This window comes from Oryza sativa, chromosome 3, assembly GCF_034140825.1.
Source record: "Oryza sativa Japonica Group chromosome 3, ASM3414082v1".
NCBI classification, from domain to species: domain Eukaryota; kingdom Viridiplantae; phylum Streptophyta; class Magnoliopsida; order Poales; family Poaceae; genus Oryza; species Oryza sativa.
Window position 1 is genome coordinate 34,610,447 of NC_089037.1, and position 21,008 is coordinate 34,631,454.

Genomic DNA, 21,008 nt, shown 5'->3' on the forward strand with positions numbered 1-21,008 from the left:
GTTGGAATATAAATTTACGATCTCAATGATTTAGCTTATACATAATCACCTATGCTTCAATACCCACATAATATGCCATCGATGTTAATTATTCTCCTTTAGTTTCTTCCTTCTCTTATTCTTCTGTTTCTTTTCTTCTTATGCGCCAATGTAAAATTTCACCGAGATCGCCTCACAAACCTTTTCTAGTTGGTCGGGCAATTTAGGGTTTTGAAGTTTAGATAGAGAATTTGGCGTCCCTTCTCCTTTGTGTTCAACTTCTATTTTATAGACGCTGGAGGGGCTCTAGGGTTTATCTCGAATACAGTTTTAGAGATTAGTTTTACCGATCACAAAATTAACTCTATCACATATTCAATTTTATTAGAAACAGATAAAGGGGATTTATCCCTTCTTTAGTTAACCGGCATTTAGCCGATAAAACCAACCAACTGTCTTATCATCCAAAGAGTGATGGTTCTACCTTGCTGTTTGTACTTTCAATAAAAAAATCGGCACAAGTTGCACGGACAGTTTCTGGCGGCTCGTTGGCGACGACTCGACAAGTGATACTAGAAAACGAAATAATTAACTTTTTGCCACTTTTACGAGTGGTTCAAAAGAATTTGGCTCTGAATCCATATGTTATAGGCACATAAGGAACCACATGTTATAAAAGTAGCAAATTATTAATTGGCATATTTTAAAAATGGCAAATAATTAAATGTACCCTGTAAAACCGGTGCATCGGCATCGGCCTCTCCCGTCTCCAATTTGGCCAAGTGGCGAGCGTCCAGCTAATCACCTGCGGCGCCGATAAGTTTGTGCCGGGCCCCACCCAACGTAACCGCGCGCGCGCGCGCCACAAGTTCGTTGCGGGCCGCTCGCGCCCCCCTCCCCCACCACGCGAGTAGCCATGGATGCCCTCTCCCTCCTCCTCCTCCCCGCCGCGCGCCCCGCGCGCCCCGCGCTCCACCTCCGCGACGCCGCCGCCGCCGCCGCCGCCGCCCGCGTCCCGCCGCCTCGGCTGCCGTGGAGCCGCGCCGTGGCGAGGCGGCTGTTGTCGACGTCGGTTGCGGCCGTGGCGGCCGAGACGCCGCGGGCGGAGGACGCGCCGTCGGCGTCGGGTAAGGAGGAGCGGTTCGACTGGCTGGACCAGTGGTACCCGGTGGCGCCCGTCTGCGACCTCGACCCGGGCGCGCCGCACGGGAAGACGGTGCTGGGCCTCCGCATCGTCGCCTGGTTCGACCGCACCACCGCCGCCGCCGACGGCGGCGGCGGCGAGTGGCGGGTGTTCGACGACTCGTGCCCGCACCGCCTCGCGCCGCTGTCCGAGGGCCGCGTCGACGACAAGGGCCGCCTCCAGTGCGTCTACCATGGCTGGTGCTTCGACGGCCGCGGCGCCTGCCAGTTCATCCCCCAGGCCCCCGCCCTCGGCCCCGCGGTACTCTCCTCCTCCTCTTCTTCTTCATCCCCTCTCCTCCATCTCAAATCAATCAAGATTAATCGAGCTTTCGCATCAATGGCAGGTGCACAAGAACAGCAAGGCGTGCGTGGCATCATACCCATGCGTGGTGCAGAACAACATCCTGTGGTTCTACCCGAGATCGGAGCCGGAGTACAAGGAGATCCTGCAGAGGAAGCGGCCGCCATACATCCCGCAGATCGACGACCCGTCCTTCGTCACCGTCTATGGCGTCAGGGATCTCCCCTATGGGTACAGAAATCCCAAATCCATTCTCTGAAATCTTTCTTTCTGCACCATTGTCAGGCAGCTGTTGATCATGGCTAGCTCCATTGCAAATTTTGCAATGCAGGTACGATGTGTTGGTGGAGAATCTCATGGACCCTGCTCATGTCCCCTACGCGCACAAGGGGTTGATGCGCACCCGCAAGAAGGAAGATCCAGGAAGATATGTTCCTCATCTGTCATTAGTCATGATCAAATTTTCTTTTCCAATTTGCTCCCCAATTTAATCTGTTCTTTCAGTCTAGTGCAAATTGCAATGCTTAGCTGCGTCACTGATTCAGAACATTCATCTCCTCTACACAGTTGAGTTCGACAAGGAAGGCGGCGGGCCGCTCAAGATGGAGATAGAGGAAACCAACGTCGAGGGGTTCCTGTCAATGCTAGACAGGGGCTTCTTCAAGTTCGTCGCGCCGTGCACGTTCTACGGCTCGCCACTTCAGACTCCATCTCAGGCATTGTTCAAGCTCATAGAACCATCTTACAAGATCAGTATTGTCAATTACCTTGTTGGTGCTGCTGGATTCTGTACAGGATGATCAGGGCAAGGAGAAGAAGAAGAAGCAACCCACAGTGATGCTGGTGTTCTTGTGCATCCCGGTGTCTCCGGGGAGGAGCAGGTTGGTCTGGGCATTCCCGCGGAACGTCGGCGTCTGGATGGACAAGATCATACCACGGTGGTACTACCACATTGGGCAGAATGCCATCTTGGATTCAGACATCTACCTGCTCCACATTGAGGTGACTATTTCTTCAGCTGAAACTGAATGATTCAGGCCAAGTGTTATGCCATTCTAGACCTGAAGCATTATTATTCCTTCTCCAGGAGCGCAATTTCGCTACGGTTGGTCTTGATAACTGGCAGAAAGCTTGCTATGTGCCCACATCATCTGACAACATGATCATCACCTTCAGAAACTGGTTCAGAAAGTACTGCAAGCATCAGATTGGCTGGGCAACCCCAATAACTAATCAGCTGCCACCAACTCCTAGCAAAGATCAGCTCTTGGACAGGTAAACAGCTAAACAATCTACCTGCATCAGTCTGCTGCTCTTGCACACTGACTTGAAACACAAAACTTAACACAAGAGAATTCAATTATTCTTCTTTTGAATTTTGAATTCAAATGATTCTTGTGATGCCGTCTGCAGGTATTGGTCGCACGTCATGCAGTGCACGAGCTGCAGCGGTGCACTGAAGAAGATGAAGGCGCTGGAGGTCGCCCTGCAGGTGGCGTCGGTCGCCGTCGTCGGGTTCCTCGCCGTCGCCAAGGGGACGGTGGTCACGTCGGTTGTGCAGAGATCCGCCGTCGTGGCTGCGGCCGTGCTGTGCTTCGCCGCCTCCCGCTGGCTCGCCAACTTCATCGAGAAGAACTTCTATTTCCAGGACTACGTCCATGCTTACAAGTGATCGTCGATGCGTCCAGGAAATCAGAGAGTTCTTTGTTGCTGGGAATTCCTTAGCTTCTAATTTAGCAGCTTAAAAATGTATATAGAAAACACAACCAAGTATGCTTGATATCGATAGCATCTGTATATAAACAACTGATCATCTTAAGAGTTAGCTGACGATTTCATAGGATGCAGCTAAACAAATGGATGGAGAAAACAAATTTCGGGCGCGTTCTAAACTACGTTAATTTCAGCTTGGCTAATTATTTGATTTTTGTTAGCATGTTTTTATATGTTTCATGCAAAAACTTTTCTATATACATGTTGCTTAAAAAAATCAAATAAATCTATTTTTTAAGTTTTTAATAATTAACAAGGAAGCTAGCCCGCGCATTCAATAATTGTTTAATCTATTTGATAGATTTATACCGTATAATATTTAATTCATCCCTATAGTTTTCTTCATCATCTAAGATAGTGTTGACTTAGTCTATTTAGAAAACATATCTAATAAACTAAATGTGAATTAAAAATAAGGTTTTTTTTTAAAAAAATGTTTAGGAGCTAACTATTTTTTTTATTAAATTTGTTTATTTTCTACTAACACATGTGTTTTATTTGGCATCAAGCTAGCCCAGTTTACATTGATGCAATTTGTCACTTACAAATAAGACAGAATATTTCTGACTTAGAAATTACTCCCTCTATTCCAATTTGATCATCACCTAAGCAAAGGATGCTGAGACCAAAAACAACAAAACCTCCATGGTTCTAAAATTATTTTCATCAATCAAGGTGTTGATTGCATCACGCTGTAAATATTTCGTGGAGTTTACACCAAGAGAATTTTTTTTAGGGTTACACCAATAGAAAGTAATTTTGGTTAGTTGCATGCATGAGCTTATTCAACGATGCCCATTTATTTACTCTTTACACAAATAAACGAAAAGTCATTTGTTATATGTTAATTATTTTAGGGAGATATAAAAAACTTGGATGAGATCAAACTGGCATGGAGGAAGGATGGTGGGAGTAGTAAATATCAAGTTATACATGTAGAGTTATGACTTGAACAGTTAATGCATCTAGAGTCATCTTTGCATGGAGTTATAATTTTTAGATTTTTTTTCTAATGATAAAATAATTCATAAAAGGTATGTGCTCTACTTGGAGTTACAACTTTAATTTTTCATGATTTTATCGTTTGGGAAGTACAACATATAAAAATAAAATTGTGCTCATCTGTAACTCTCAACAGTAATATTTTATCAACTTGAGAACTTATTTTAAAATTAACCATTAGTAAGTTATTATGATTTGGTGCCACTTAAATAGATGCAAACTTCAAAATTAGTAATAATAAGAAAGTGTCACAATTTATTACTTATATACAGTAGTGCAAATTTGTTAGGTTACTGAATGACCACGATGTCGATCGTTTCATATCATTAACATGGAAAGAAACAATTTGGAAGTTCATGATGTCGTTTCATATCAGAAACATGAAAAAACTTGGAAGTTGGAACGGAAATTTTCTTTTAAAAAAACAGCAACAATAGTTTGCAAATTTCAGTTTGGATCAAATATTAATTGATAAAATATTGCCGGAGTGGTAGAGGTTGGGGGACGCGAGAGTCTGGTCGACATCAACGGACTCATGGTTATGGCTGCCCTTGTAGCCGATCATCTAGGGCAGCTGGGCAGGCCGATCGCCGGTGAAAGAGATTGACGTACCTAGTCAACGTTTCATGGTGCGTGCAGAACCCTGCTACCTGGAGGAGTGCGTTGGTTTGTGATTAACTGATGCCCCATCACGTGTAAGAATCGTGGAGTGTGTTACGTTTTTATAGATCCAAAGCGAATAGCAGGCAAGGAGGATCACAGATGAATTAACTTTTTTTTCTCACAAATCTAATCTTACGGTGTAAAATAATGGGTCCACCGGTTTAAGTGAAATCCAAGGGCTAGATGTTTTGCTTTTTTCTTAGAATTTCTAAGAATTTATCTAATTTATTAGAGCGCCACTTGGCGGCTTAGGAGTGTTTATAAGATGTTTAATGAACTTTTAGTATATAATAGATAGATAGATAGATATCCGATTAATCACATGATAATTACTTTTTTTTAACGTTCGGCTAATCAATTTAGAAAGGGCCCTGAGAATTCCATATCACGTATGCGTATATTTTTTTTGAGGGGGAAGGACAGGAGCTCTATTCCATATCACATATACGTATATTTTTTTTTGAGGGGGAAGGATAGGAGCTCTGCCAATTTCATTAAGAAGGATATAAAAGATACATGATCACCTCTCAAAGGTTCCATAGCAAGATAGGGGGACAAGGGAGTTCTTGCGGAATCGGGAAAAAAACCGGAGACAGTAAAATAACCCGTCCTAATTTGGCAGTGAACATTGACTTGCTACAGTGCTACACTACCAAATATTCGTCGGTTCACCAGCTCCATTTCGAGTTATATGACTCTCCAACAACCAGAGGTTAGAGGTAACTAGATATCCTTCCTATCCTATGATGACATTTGCCTTCAGGTTGGTGCTGGTGCCCTCCTGCAGCGACCATTTTGACTGTTGGCTAGGACTGCCTTTTTAAGTGTAGGAGTGGATTTTAAACTTTCGAGAGGACGTACACTCGTTGTTTGCATGTAATTTAAATGGTTATAGAAAAAATAAAAAATTGAAAACATGTATTATCATATGGCATATCATTTCACAAACATACAAGTTTAAATTGAACTTCTACACTTTGCAAAAAAAAAAAAACAAACTACAACTAGTTAACACATGTTCACAATCAGTGTAAAAGTTAAATTTTACCTTACATATTTGTGGATTGATGTATCGCATATTAATCTATGTTGTAGAACTTTTTTTAGTTTTTTTCATAACCATTTTAGTGACATGTAAACAACGAGGGGACGTCCCCTCGAGAGTTTAAAATAGTTTGTACATAGCATTGGGACAATGTAGCCGTCTTTCTTTCTCTCTCTGAACTCACATATCCTGTTCCTCTTATCACATTACAACCATAAATACAATACCGTGTCTCATGGTATGATGTCATTAACTTTTAAACAAGCCGTTTGATCATTTATCTAATTAAAAATATTATTTGTTGTAACTTGTTTTATCATCTGAAATACTTTAACATGATTTATACTTTTTCATATTTTTTTAGAAGGGACTTTTTCATATTTACACTAAAATTTTAAATAAGATGGATAGTCATACGTAATATCCTAAAATCAATATCATTTTACACTAAAGATTGGAGGGAGTAATTAACTGTTGTTTGTTTGTCAGCTTCTAGAATATCTATTATTTTATTGTTAACAGAGGTCAGAGGTGATTTGATCCAATATCCTCCATTTGCAAATTCCCAACACAGTAGCACACTATTATTCCTCTACCCTTCAAAGAAAGATGCCTGCCATCTTCCAAAGTTTGACAACATACAACACAACGATCTTCCTTGATTGTTATACCTCTTCTCTTCTTATTAATACATGAAAGTAATAAGGAGAAAGGGCCCTTATTATCTCTTTGCTCATGAAGTGTCAGTTTCTGATCAATATCGATGTGCTTCCCCCTCGAATAGTTTCGTTCACTATAGTTTCGATATCACCTTTGCCTTTTATTTTACCCTTGTGAGAAAAAAGTATGGTCACGGTGAGATTGTTTTCCTATACAAATTAAGGGATTAAAATTTCGGACCCCCTCCGGCAAGCAACTATCCTAGCCAATTTTTTTGAATTTTACCTTTTTTAACTTGCAAAATTAATTCAAATTCAGTAAAAAAATTGTTAGATTTTTAAATAATTTCATACAAAAAGTTTCGAAAGTACCGAAATTCACTAATTTTCGGTTATTTAGGAAAGTGTAAACCCTGTTCCTACATTTTCACTCCTACTAGCTAGCACGTGAAGAAAAGCATCATATGGTCCAAGAAAAAAAAATGCCACATACAACCCGACATCCGACGGATAGGATAGTTGGATGATGATGTGGATGGGCAGGCAGATTCTTACTATACATGGTACTGTAGACTGTACAATTTGTTGCGAGATCCACCTCAACCTACAGGCTACAGCTACAAGAACCACCTGGAGCTTCAAATATTTAACATCGCGCGCCACATCCAAAGTCCAAACAGCCATGCACACTGGCACACACGCGCACACTGTGTTGCCAACGTGAAAGAAAGCCATGGCTCCCCTCTCCCTCCTCCTCCGCTCCGGCGCGCGGCCTGCTTCGCTTCCCCTCCGTGTCGATGGCGCCGCCAGTCAGAGAATAGCTAGCCTAGCGGCGCCACCGCGTCGGCCGTGGATCGGCCGTGGCGTGGCGCTGCGGCTGCCGACGTCGGTCTCGGCCGTATCGGCGGCCGAGACCGAGACCGAGACGCCGCCGGTGGCCGAGGAGGTGCGGGCGCCGGCGGCAGGGGAGGAGCGGTTTGACTGGCTGGACCAGTGGTATCCCGTGGCTCCGGTGTGCGACCTCGACCCGCGCAAGCCGCACGGGAAGATGGTGCTGGGCCTCCGCGTCGTCGCGTGGTTCGACGGCGGCGGCGAGTGGCGCGTGGTGGACGACGCGTGCCCGCACCGCCTCGCGCCGCTGTCGGAGGGACGCGTCGACGGCAAGGGCCGCCTCCAGTGCGCCTACCATGGCTGGTGCTTCGATGGACATGGCTCCTGCCAGTTCATCCCCCAAGCTCCTGCCCTTGGCCCTCCCGTACTCTCCTTTGCTACATTCTCTTAACGATAAACTTTGTTTTCACGAACACATAAAAAGAATTACATGTCAATATATTAGAAGAAGCAGAGTTTTAGTTACACGCAACCGCCCCGAAAGACCCATTGCTAAGGGAAAGGGAAAAAAAAGAGAGAAAAAAAATAGATAACGGATGCTAAACACTGCTCCTATATTGGGAGGGTGAAGGCAGAGCCCCACTACTCTCGTCGATCTAATCTACATTCCCGCGTCGATCTCAAAGCAAAATTTCTCAGGATTATCGAGTTGTTGGATGAATGGCAGGTGCACAAGAACAGCAAGGCGTGCGTGGCGTCGTACCCGAGCGTGGTACAGAACAACATCCTGTGGTTCTACCCGAGAACGGAGCCAGAGTACCGCGACGTGCTGCAGAGGAAGCGGCCGCCATACTTCCCAGATCTCGATGATCCGTCCTTCAACACCGTCTTCGGCGTCAGGGACTTCCCCTACGGGTACAGAAATGCTCAAGCCATTCTTCTCCGAAACGGACACATAGGCATGCAGCTTGATATACTATGCCGTGGCTCCATTGCAATGCAGGTACGACATGTTGGTGGAGAACCTCATGGACCCTGCTCACGTCCCCTACGCACACAAGGGGCTCTTCCCTCAGTTCCAAGACAAGGAAGATCCAGGCAGATATGTTCTATCTCATCACATGATCAATCAATTTTCTACCCAAATTTTCTTCAGTTTAGTCATCTAGTGCCATTCTCCAATGCTCATATGCGTCGTCACTGATTCAGAACATTCATCTCCTCTCCACAGTTGAGTTTGATCAGGAACGCGGCGGCCCGGTCAAGATGAAGATAGAGGAGGCCAACATCGACGGGTTCCTGTCAATCCAGGGGGAGAATTGGGGCCACTTCAGGTTCATCGCGCCGTGCACGATCAACCGGTCAGAGTTGCCCCTCGAGACACTGGCACGTATCAGCATCAGCCACCCTCTCGATCCGTTGCATTATTCAGGCTAAAAAAACCGTCTAAAAAGTTCAGATTTTGATCAGGAGAAGCAGCAGCAGCAGCCTCAGGGGATGCTGGTGTTCTTGTGCATCCCTGTGGCTCCTGGAAGGAGCAGGGTGATATGGGTGTTTCCACAGAGCGTCAGCGCCTGGCCTGACAAGTTCATACCACGGTGGCTTCACCACATGGTGACGAACACCGTTTTGGATTCGGATTTGTACCTCCTCCATATCGAGGTGACCCATTTCTTCAGATCAAACTGCCTTGATTATATGCCCATATGTGATATGTTCAGTCTTGACCTGACGAATTAATCCTTCTCCAGGAGCGCAATTTCGCGGCGGTTGGCGTTGATAAATGGCAGAAAGCTTGCTATGTTCCCACTTTATCTGACAACATGATCATCACCTTCAGAAACTGGTTCAGAAAGTACTGCAAGCATCAGGTTGGCTGGGCAACTCCAATGGTTAATCAGCTGCCAACAACTCCTACCAAAGATCAGCTCATGGAGAGGTAGTATAGAAATCTGCTGATCTAGTGATCTTTACACTGATCTGAAACACAAAATTAACACAAGAGAATTCAGTGACCATCAAAATTGGATTCTTGCGATGCCATCAACAGGTACTGGTCACATGTCATGCAGTGCACCAGCTGCAGCGCTGCACTGAAGTGGATGAGGGCGATGGAGGTCGCACTGCAGGTGGCGTCGGTCGCCGTCGTCGGGTTCCTCGCCGCCGGCAAGGGGACGACGGTGGTCACGTCGGCGGTTCAGAGAGCCGCCGTCGTGGCTGCGGCCGCGCTGTGCTTCGCTGCCTCCCGCTGGCTCGCCAACTTCATCGAGAAAAGCTTCTACTTCCAGGACTATGTCCATGCTTACAAGTGATCGATGTGCCCAGTAAACTCTGTGAGTTTTAATGCTGTGGAAAATAAATTTGGTCGATCGATCGGCGTCCAACGAAAAAGAAAAAAAAAACCACATATGTAAAACTCTAAATCTGGCCGTGTGTATTCACCTTATGATCTTATGATGTAGAGGCCGGACGCTGCCCATTATCTAAAAAAAAATGTAAAACTCTATATTTGTTTGCATGGGGAATGGAGCGTCTGTATCAGTGTTCCCACTAAAATTGTTTTTTCTTTTCACATTTCGATGCATTATTGGAAGTAAAATAAGACATGAAAGTTGCAGATAACCACTGAACTAAAAATTTAGAACCGTTTTTGTTGACCCGATGCTTTGGTTTCTTTCATGATTTAACATAGATATGTGAAATGGGTGATGCTTTTGATTGAGAGAACTTACCTGCAAACGTTTGGTTTTATTCGATCTTCTCTTGATTGAACTCTAATTTAGTCTGACGTTTGATTTTATTCGATCTTCTTTTGATTGAACTCTAATTTAGTCTGACCAGTTTGTTATTATGCACTCTTCCTTTTCATTGCTGATGTATGTTTTCTTATAAAAAAAAATCTAAATCGCCTTTGTGTCTTCGGCAGCACACGTGTCGGAGAAACGAAGACGCTGGATGTTGAGTGGGCTTAGGGGAGGCCTAGAATGAAAACGACTGAGCGTAGTCTCGTTTTCGAAAAGTCTCTCCCCGTTATTTATACGGAACTGCTAGATGACTGTCAAAAAAAAATTTTGGCCGTCAATTCCGCTCTAAGATTTGTGCTGAGATATTTTACTATTGGATCTAAACCCTTTTTTTACAAGCTAGTCCCATCATCGCATGTTTATGGTAGATTTGTTCAAGTTACATCTAAGTTATATTCCAATTACATGCTAGTTACATCGTAGTTACACTATAATTACATTATAATTACATTGTAACTACAGTGTAACTACATTATAACTACATTGTTATCTCTATATAAATTAGATATAAAGTTATATATATTATTTTAATACATATATATAAGTTATTATTATTATAGTATAGTTCTAGTGAAATTATATACTATAGTTAGATTTGAAAGTTTTCCCCTCAAAAAACACTCGACATTTTTTTTAGCTAGTCTATGTCATCTAATTGGTTATGGAAAAAATAAAGAAAAATAACAAGATAGATTAATATATGATATATCACTGGACGCATATGCAAGTTAAAAATCAACTCTACGAGTTGCAAAAACAGACAAATTAAACTATGTCTACGTTTAAATTTGTATTTTTCGTTGCAACTTGTAGAAGTTAAATTTGAACCTGCATGTGTTGTGAAAAATGATTTATTCCATATTAATCTATCTAGTTGTTCATAACCATTTGGATGATATATAAATAATGAAGGTCCAAAGAGATCGTTTTGCTTTACTCTAGTGCAGGTCCAAAGAGATCGTTTTGTTCGTTGACAAGTTGTCCTAGAAAAATAGCTAATATTTTATTAATCATACGCTAATGAGTCACTATGTTTTGCATGCGGAAGGTATCTATTAGTTCCCAACTCAGTTTGCCAACACAATCTAAAATATGTTTGCGTTTTCCAAAAAGAATTGTACTATTTTAAGTTTGTAATCTAGTTATTATAGAAATCATTTGCACGCAACACATGGATAGCTAAAAAATAGGTATACATACAGAAATAAAAGATAGCATGATTCCTCTTATGGACCCTACGAAACAATATTACCCACTGTAGCACGTTTCATTCGGCCATGGTCTGCGTAACCACTTTAAAAAAGATGTCCCGCGCTTAAGCTCCCCCTCGGAAGCGCCATGGCTCCGGTCTCCCTTCCCCTGCTCTCCCGCGCTCGCCCTCCTCTCCTGCTCCGCGACGCCGGCGTCAAGCTGAGCACGGTCAGGCTACCTCCTCCATGGCGCCAACAGTGGAAACACACCAGCGGCGAGCGGCGGCGACGGCTATCAATGCCGGCGTCGGCCGTGGCGGCCGAGACGCCGCCGCCACACGCGCGCGCCGAGGAGGAGGAGGAGGCCGCCCCGGCCGTGGGCGGCGGCGAGGAGGGGCGGTTCGAGTGGCTGGACCAGTGGTATCCCGTGGCTCCGGTGTGCGACCTCGACCCGCGCAAGCCGCACGGGAAGATGGTGATGGGCCTCCGCGTCGTCGCGTGGTTCGACGGCGGCGGCGGCGGCGAGTGGCGCGTGGTGGACGACGCGTGCCCGCACCGCCTCGCGCCGCTGTCGGAGGGGCGCGTCGACGGCAAGGGCCGCCTCCAGTGCGCCTACCATGGCTGGTGCTTCGATGGCCACGGCTCCTGCCAGTTCATCCCCCAGGCCCCCGCCCTCGGCCCTCCTGTAAAACAAATCAAAACAAAATTTAAAAAAACAGCAACATTTTCTGAAGATTAACCGAGTTCTTGGATCAATTAATGGCAGGTGCACAAGAACAGCAAGGCGTGCGTGGCGTCGTACCCGAGCGTGGTGCAGAACAACATCCTGTGGTTCTACCCGAGGTCGGAGCCGGAGTACAAGGAGATCCTGCAGAGGAAGCGGCCGCCGTACTTCCCAGACCTCGATGACCCGTCCTTCAACACAGTCTTCGGCGTCAGGGACCTCTTCTACGGGTACAGAAATCTCCAAGCATTTCTCCTAAATCTTAATTTCTTGCTCCCCCATTAGCATGGCAGCTCGATCATTCGCTTAGGGGAAAATATGTAGTTGCAAAGCCTATATATAGTGAAAATTTGAAAACTACCGTTGGACCGAAAAATGGACATCTGGAATTCATCTATGTCACCATGAGTTAAAATTCGACGTCTAAGTTAAAACGTGCTACATGAGTTAAAATCTTAAAATTTTACTAGGAGTTAAATTTTAACTCATGAGTGAATCTGCGAGTAAAATTTTTATCCGTGATGACGTGGACAAATCTCATACGTTTATTTTTCGAACCAACTATTACTTTCAGGTTTCCACTGCATTTCCACCACATATTTTACCTTGCTTAGCTAGCTCCATTGTAATGTAGGTACGACGTGTTGGTGGAGAATCTTATGGACCCTGCTCATGTCCCATACGCGCACAAGGGGCTGATGCCCATACAGAACAAAGAAGATCCAGGCAGATATGTTCATCATCTATCATGACATGATCAGTTTTAATTCTTCAGTCTACTGCACGCATGAACATGCTACTGAGCTAGTGCCATTTTGTAATGTTCCGGCTGCACCTACCACTGATAGTGTTCAACTGTTCATCTCCTCTCCACAGTTGAGTCCGATCAGGAAGGAGGCTACCCGGTCAAGATTAGGACGGAGCAGGCAAAGATCGACGGCTTCCTGTCGGTACAGGAGGATGACGTATGCTACATGAAGTTTGATGCGCCCTGCACGCTCTATGGCAAGCCCTTTCGCACCAAAGAACCACAGGTATCTGCCCCCTAGCACCCTCTTACTTTGCCATTACGGAGCAAAGAAGAAATACTAGAGGAGGCTAAATAAACTAGATGAAGTTTTGGGTAATTTTAGAGATTTTTTACTGTCTTTAAGGTTGTGCAGTACCAAATCGTGACCGTTGATCTGGCAACATCCTACGGTCAAAAATCGTCGGTACCATGAGGTACCGCACCTACCCATTGAAACGGTACCGTGGGTGGGAGGGCAGTTTTGTACTTTCGTCTTTATTCCGCGTCACGCACGCACGCGGCATCTCTTCCTCCTCCGTCTCTGCATCTCACAGGGCAGGAGCAGCGTTGAACTAACCGGCGGCGAGAGATGGCGGCGGGAGCAGGGGCATATAGGTCCCGAACCCTAGATCGGAAACCCGGCGGCGGCCCAGATCGGCGATGGGTGGCGGGAGGACCAGGATAGCTGCAACGTCGGGAGCTTGATGATGGTTGCGGCGACGATTCATCGGCGACGGCGGCCACGGCGATGGTTGCGGCGGTGATTCGTCGGAAGCTCGATGTGACGGTGGCCGCGGCGAACTTGATGCGACGTCGGCACGGAGATGCGGCAAAGGGAAGAGAGGGGAAGAGGGTAAGGCCGGCGATGGTTGCAGCGGCCATTCATCGGGAGCTCGACGATGGTTACGGCGGCGATTCGTCGGAAGCTCGACGCGATGGCTGCCGCTGCGGACTCGATGCGACGCGACGCGACGGCGGCCACGGCGGACTCGATGGCGGACTCGATGCGACGTGGCGGCGGCAGTGGCGGACTCGATGCGACGTGACGGCGGCCGCGGCGGACTCGATGCGACGTGACGGCGGCCGCGGCGGACTCGATGCGACGCGACGGCGGCAGCAGCGGACTCGATGCGACGCCGGCACGGAGATGTGGCAAAGATTTGGAGAAGACGAGAGATTCATTCATTCATGGCACGTCGCCGACGAGTATCTTGTCGCCCTCGTCGTCACGAGCGTGTACTCGCCAGACGCCGCTGCCGCTGTCGAGGAGCCCGGCAATCGCCTCCTCGCCTCCTCCCATGCAGCTCTTGCCGCCGCCAGCGGCGGACATGGTTGGGTCCCTTTGAGCCACCACGAGCAAGCAAGCAAAACGCCATCAAGAGGGTGAGGGATTAGCGCCACCCTAAATTTATTTAGCCCCATCATACCCCTTCTAAATCAACGGTTAGATTATATTGGTACCTCATGGTACCTCCTCAAGGATGGGAAAGATGTTCGTAATTTTATCATCATTGAAAAAGTATCAGGATGTAAAATTAAGGGGATTTAGTGGAGGCTCCTAAAGTATCAATACGGGTAGTGGGGGCTTGAGCCCTCACCACCCCCATGGCACATCTGTCCCTAGTTCAAGGCTTGAAGATCAAATAATCGTATTAAATGGTTAGATTTTGTGTAGATTGATCAGGGCAAGGAGAAAAAGAAGAAGAAGCAACCTGAGGCGATGACGGTGTTCTTGTGCGTCCCGGTGGCTCCGGGAAGAAGCAGGTTGATATGGGCGTTCCCGCGGAATGTTGATGCGTGGCTCGACAATATAATACCACGGTGGTTGTACCACATTGTGACGAACATCGTCTTGGATTCAGATTCCTACCTCCTCCATATTGAGGTGACCTATTTGTTTAGCTCAAGCTGAATGATTCATGATAAAACTAGCATATTGTCCATGCATTGTGACAGATTTTTTACTTTTTTTTAAAAAAAAATAACATTATCATCAATCCGTTTTTCCATCTCATTCTGCATATCTTATCTATTTTTCTATTCATGTATCTTTCAGCTAATAGGTAGACCATTTGGTCCCACACTCTTTTTTTTTTGAACTTCAAAAATCAGGAAGTTAATGGTGAGGGTGGTGGCAGATTCACAATTCATCACAAGATTTTTTTAAGAGCAATTTTACGGTTCATAAGAAGGTACCATGATGTAAAAAAATTTAGTATAAAATTTGGTATCTCTTGGTACCTAGTTACTATGAGGTACCAAATTTATAATAGAAAAAGTGGTACCTCATGATATCTTCTTAAGAACTATAAAATTTCTCTTTTTTTAAAAGAGTACATTTTTAGATAACGGAAATGGATTACATATCCGGTTTCTATTCTAAGACACACAGAAGGCGATGTGAGCTATTATGCCTGCTGACTTACTATGCCCATATATATGTTTTGACCTGAAGATTTTCATTCTCTAGGAGCGCAACTTCGCCACGGTTGGCCTTGATAACTGGCACAAAGCTTGTTATGTGCCCACATCATCTGACAACATGGTCATCACCTTCAGAAACTGGTTCAGAAAGTACTGTAAGCATCAGATCGGCTGGGCAACCCCAATGGCTAATCAGCTGCCACCAACTCCTACCAAAGATCAGGTCTTGGAGAGGTGATAAGTTGATCTTCACACTGACCCGAAACACGTTACAAGATCAGCTTCATCGAAAATTTTCATTCAGAATTTGTGGGCTGCTGTGATGCTGATCAATTAATTCTCTGGTGCCATCAACAGGTACAGGTCGCATGTCATGCAGTGCACGAGCTGCAGCGCTGCACTGAAGAAGATGAAGGCGCTGGAGGTCGCCCTGCAGGTGGCGTCGGTCGCCATCGTCGGATTCCTCGCCGTCGCCAAGGGGAGTCTAGCACCGTCGGTTGTCCGGCGAGCCGCCGCCGTGTCTACCGCCGTGCTGTGCTTCGCCGCCTCCCGCTGGCTCGCGAGCTTCATTGAGAAGAGCTTCTACTTCCAGGACTACGTCCATGCTTACAAGTGACAGTGTCTAAGAAAATCTGGGAGTGGAGTTCGATCCCTATATATGCTAGCTTACAAAAGAAAAACAAGTATCTATCTATCTATCTATCTATCTATCTATCTATCTATCTATCTATCTATCTATCTATCTATCTATCTATTATATTATATTATTAAAACAGCTCGAAAAGAAGGCACCACGTTTGCTGCGGGGGCTAGAAATTCCCACATTAATCGGAGAAAAAGAAAAGAAGAGTCCAAGTAGAAATACAATTTAAAAATAGCTGAAATTCGGAATTACAAATAAGCAATATTGAAAGAAAAGTCCGTATAAGAATCCAATACGAGATTAATTAAAATTCAGAATAAAAATAAAATAAAATCTTAAAAAGAAGAGTCCATGTAGGAATACAGAATTAAAAATAAGAAATATTAAAAGAAGAGTCCATATAAGAATTCAATACGATATTAACTAAAATTTAAAATAAAAATAAAATAAAATCTGAAATTAGATAAATAAAAAAGATAGTTTGAGTAGGATGAAACAACTATAAAATTGAAAATTAAAAAACATAAAAAAATAATTCATATAAGACATAATACGATATTAACTAAAATTCTAAATAAAAATTAAAATAAATTCCAAAAATAGAAAAATAAAAATAATAGTTCAACTAGGAATACAATTTATAAATAACTTAAATTCGTCATAAAAAGTAAAAACTATTGAAATAAGAGACCATTTAGAACATATGACGAGATTAACTAAAATTTGAAATAACAAAAAAATAAATTCTGTAAATATAAAAATAATTATAAGAGTTCAAGTAGAAATATAATTTATAAATAAAAATATCAGAATGAAAAATATGGACTTCTAAAAAAAACTCCATCTAGAACACAAATGATGACAAATAATAATAAAGAGGGGGAGAAGCAACAGGTTTATAAAGAAGTAGAATGGTGACGGTTGATAGGACATCTAAAAACTATTAACAAAACCTTAAATAGAATCCCAATGACGATTAAAAGGAGGGACGACGGATGGGCCGTTAAGCAGCCCGGTCATGGCGGTTGGCAGGACTTATAGAAAGTAAAATATGAACCAAAATAATAATTATGTTCGATTTTTAAAATCCTAATGACAATAAAAAGAAGAGGTAGTGGACAGGCCGAAGAGAAGTATGGTGATAGGGTTTGACATGACTTCTAAAAATTATAAAAAGATGACAAATGACAACAAATATAGGAGAAGCAACATGAATGTAAAGGATTAGAGTGGTGGCGGTTGATGGAATATCTAAAAACTATAAACAAAACCCCCAAATAGAATCCCAATGATGATTAAAAGGAGGGACGATGGACGGGTCATTAAGCAGCATGGTCACAACGGTTGGCGGGACTTCTAAAAAGTAAAAAAAAAAAACCCTAATGATAATCATGTTCGAATTTTAAAATCTCAAAGACAATAAAGAGGGGGCAGCGGGTGAGCTGTACATGAGTACAGTGGTAAAGTCGCTGACAGTTTGGTGGAACTTCTAGAAAGTAAAAAAAGAACCTAAATGATAATTACGTTTGATTTTTAAAATCCCAATAAAAATAAAGAGAAGAGGCAGTGGATTGACCGTAGAGTAGTATGGTGGCAACATTTGACGAGACTTCTGAAAATTATAAAAACAAAACCCAAACGAGACAATAAACTCTAAAAACTATAAGGTCTAATTTTTAGAGGTTTTAGTGAGAACAAATAGAAGTAGTGGTAGATCGAGGAAGCAAATAAACGAGGGGTGACAAAATATTTAGGAGTAGCAACTGACATAACTTTTAAAAAATATAAAATTAGAAACACAAGGATGATAAGGTTTGGTTTTTCAAAGTCTTAAGACAACGAGATATCTATTTAACAAAATTCTAAGTAAAACTATATTAAAAAATAGATAATTTTATATCGGTGCTAGCCGCGCAATTGCGCGGGCCACCCAGCTAGTTAATATGAAAAAGGCTCCATATGACACGGTCAAAGAGTACAATATTTATCTCTATGTCTATCTTTAATATTACAAAAATTGAAAATATTTTCTTCGGCGCTTTGATACGTCGTCTGTGTTTGATGAGTTAGTTATATGTCACACGTATCCAATTTGACGTGAGTCTAGAATAATTATTATGCACCCATATCCCAGTTCATTCTCTCTCCCTCCTAGCCCAACCCAAATGGCCCACACCATCCCGCACGCCTCCACTAGACGGCGCTGCGTACACCCTTCCTCGATTGGCTTCTTTTTTTTTTCTCTCTTTTTTCATTTTCTTTTTCTCCTTTTCTTTTCCCTCAATAATCATGATTCTCTCCATCTCCTTCTTTTCTCTTTTTTCTCTTCCAAATTTCTCTCCTCACAATTATTTTCCTATTGAATTTATCATTGTTAAGGTGTATGCATTAAGTTTGGTACTTTGCAAATGCCTTCCATCTACAGTAAAAAAATTTTACGGGAAAAAACTTTTACTAATTGAATACTCAAAATTTTAATCTTTGGACCATGAGGTATAATAAAATCCACATGTGTCAACTTATGGAATAACCATCCGATCAATTTGTGAGGCTATTGGAAATGTGTATATAAGCTATTCTTCGTGTGATGATGCATGAAGGGAGCGGAACCGGATTCAATGTTATATATGATTTCTAAATTTGTTTTGCTATTGTTTGACAAAAAAATTTATCAATCGTGAAAATTATCTTCACCTGTTTTAACACATAAACATTTTTGCTAGTGACGTATAAAAATGATATATTATGATATCCAAGTGTCAGTTCATTAAATTATATATATTCCGATGAGCAATTTTATCATTCAACATTTGGTACCTCGAGGTACCACAATTTTTTAGTTCTCAAAGTACTATCTAATGTAAAATTTGGTACCTCGAAGTACTAAATGTTGAATGGTAAAATTGCTCATATTCGGATGGTCATCAAAATAAGTCATCAACGCAAAATTATATAAACAATGAACTAAATGGCATAAAAAATACAATTAAAATTTACCAACTATGTATCTGTTTTGGAAGTTCGCAAGGATAAGTCGGCTATCACAACTTTTGAAAAGCTCACGATGTGGTGGGGTGGGTACAGTACCCAGGGTGCTTCTGTACACGCTTTTGAAGGTTTCTGGCGGTGACTGTTACTCCACCATGCACAAAAAATAGGGCACAAATTGCACAATGACACCACGCCGATCGAGCACATTCAATCAGACTAGTGCCATGGGCCATGGAGTCGGTGGTAGATCAGCACCGACGCGTGGCAGCGATCTGATTAGTTTTGTGGGACAGTGGGACTAGTGGCGGAGACATCGTCCGGTTAGCTCGGACGGCTGCCAGGACTCACCGACCAAAACTCCATTAAATTTTAATATTAATGAGTAAATTAATGATAAAACTTTTATAGCAAATACAATTTATATTAAAGTTTGTCTGAGCTTAAAAACCATTTTGGCTCCGTCACCGAGTGGGACCATTTAAATTATTGAATATGGGTTAGAATGGTAAATTGTATGTTATTCACGGTTAAGGATGTCATAACATTGAATGCCCCCACTTTTAGCTCCTAAGGTCCTGGATTTAAAACTTAGATTATAATGTTCTTAAAATTTTATATTTCCTCAAATATTAGAACGAAACAATTAGTTGAAACATTATGTTATAAATGGATGCAATCACAGCTTCAAAATTATGAATTTGTAGAGTTAGAATACTTGGCAATAAAAGAGTTTGAGATATGGAAATAAAACGAAATAGATCCAATGTTACACGTCAAGTAAGGTGAGGACACAATCTCAATAATCCTAGAGAAATGTCACATGGGTCAATTCATAATTATATGTAAATTTGGATTATATATCGTGTCATTGAAATCCAATAAAATGTGTGCATATAGTACGTGTCAATATAATCGTACAAACATGTTGGATATTAATACCTCCATCCCAAATATTGTAATTTAGAATGAGATTTTATTTAATCCATCCTAGGACAACGAATCTGGATAGAATTTTGTCCAGATTCGTTGTTTTAGGATGTGTCAAATCTCATTCTAGATTGCAACATTTTAAGATAGAGGATAGGCTGCTATTGTTGTTCTCGCGTAGAACTTGGCAGGATAGATAGATCATAATTGAAAACAATGTTGGGTGGTTGGTGGTGGAGCAATGGAACTACAATTGCAGGTCAACAGGGATAGGCAACAGGTGTAAGCCTAGCCCAGTTTTACGAGGCTGACAACTACGACGCTTTGGGCGTCGTTTATCCTCTTTGGGGCATTGTTGAGACATCCCTCTCCCTCCTTAGTGGGGTTGCCGGGTGAGAACCTTGCCTTGGATCTCCTAGAGACCTCGATGGATAGCGGTGGTGCTCTTCATCGCTTTTCTCCATGGAGATGTCGTCTAGGAGACTCTCTTTTGCCAAAACCGTGCTCAGACAGTTTGTGCGAATCTGGTAAGTGGCAACGAGTCGACGGGTTCGAGCGAGGGAAAGGGATATTTCTTCTCTCTCGCTATCTCCCTCTACTACCTTTTCGTCCGTTGTCACCTTGCTGGCTTGGTACTCATTTTTTAGGGATTGATTTTGGGCGATTTAGCTATAGCTCCTTTGTTGGGTCTAGCTGTGACCGATGTGGTGTTAGCTCTTTTCTTGGTCGTGTGTAGTTGTTGTGAGTGTGTGTGGTGGTAGTGTTTTGTTTTTGTTTTCCTTACTACTGCCTTATAGGGTAATAGTCTTGAAATTTAAGGACACGTATGCACATAGCCATTATATGAGTAAAAAAATACGTAAATTTAATGCACTCAATGACATGAAAATTATAATTAAATTAACTTTTTTTCTTGGGTTAGCGGAAGAAACACTGGCCGGTTTTTACTAAAAACGAAAGAAAAGCACGTTACGTAAGGTACAATAACATTGTGGTTGAGGCAACAGCTCCTGCCTCAGCCAGATTCCGAGTTAGACATCAAACACGGCTTAAAATCTACAATTATTTTAAGAGAAC

General features: G+C 43.0%; 3 protein-coding genes and 1 pseudogene across 4 annotated transcripts; all 4 read left to right on the forward strand.

The window, feature by feature from the left end:
- Nucleotides 1-793: 793 nt before the first annotated feature.
- Nucleotides 794-3,360, forward strand: LOC4334497 (protochlorophyllide-dependent translocon component 52, chloroplastic). Its single transcript, XM_015772979.3, has 7 exons — nucleotides 794-1,423; nucleotides 1,509-1,696; nucleotides 1,797-1,892; nucleotides 2,031-2,181; nucleotides 2,261-2,467; nucleotides 2,553-2,740; nucleotides 2,879-3,360. Exons 1-7 carry the CDS (start codon nucleotides 896-898, stop codon nucleotides 3,135-3,137), a joined length of 1,617 nt encoding a protein of 538 aa, XP_015628465.1. The 5' UTR covers nucleotides 794-895; the 3' UTR covers nucleotides 3,138-3,360.
- Nucleotides 3,361-7,258: 3,898 nt separating this feature from the next.
- Nucleotides 7,259-10,060, forward strand: LOC4334498 (protochlorophyllide-dependent translocon component 52, chloroplastic). The gene is made up of 7 exons (XM_015774647.3): nucleotides 7,259-7,862; nucleotides 8,166-8,353; nucleotides 8,442-8,540; nucleotides 8,668-8,824; nucleotides 8,909-9,100; nucleotides 9,190-9,377; nucleotides 9,489-10,060. Exons 1-7 carry the CDS (start codon nucleotides 7,341-7,343, stop codon nucleotides 9,748-9,750), a joined length of 1,608 nt encoding a protein of 535 aa, XP_015630133.1. The 5' UTR covers nucleotides 7,259-7,340; the 3' UTR covers nucleotides 9,751-10,060.
- Nucleotides 10,061-11,541: 1,481 nt separating this feature from the next.
- Nucleotides 11,542-16,094, forward strand: LOC9272323 (protochlorophyllide-dependent translocon component 52, chloroplastic-like). 2 transcript variants are annotated; one of them, XM_026023761.2, is made up of 7 exons: nucleotides 11,542-12,117; nucleotides 12,199-12,386; nucleotides 12,791-12,886; nucleotides 13,031-13,190; nucleotides 14,622-14,831; nucleotides 15,417-15,604; nucleotides 15,728-16,094. In XM_026023761.2, the coding sequence occupies exons 1-7, from the start codon at nucleotides 11,581-11,583 to the stop codon at nucleotides 15,984-15,986; spliced, it is 1,638 nt and encodes a 545-aa protein (XP_025879546.1). In that variant the 5' UTR covers nucleotides 11,542-11,580; the 3' UTR covers nucleotides 15,987-16,094. The 2 variants fall into 2 exon arrangements, with proteins under 2 accessions (XP_025879546.1, XP_025879547.1); XM_026023762.2 differs by lacking the exon at nucleotides 14,622-14,831.
- Nucleotides 13,504-14,609, forward strand: LOC107280259 (uncharacterized; annotated as a pseudogene).
- Nucleotides 16,095-21,008: the final 4,914 nt, after the last annotated feature.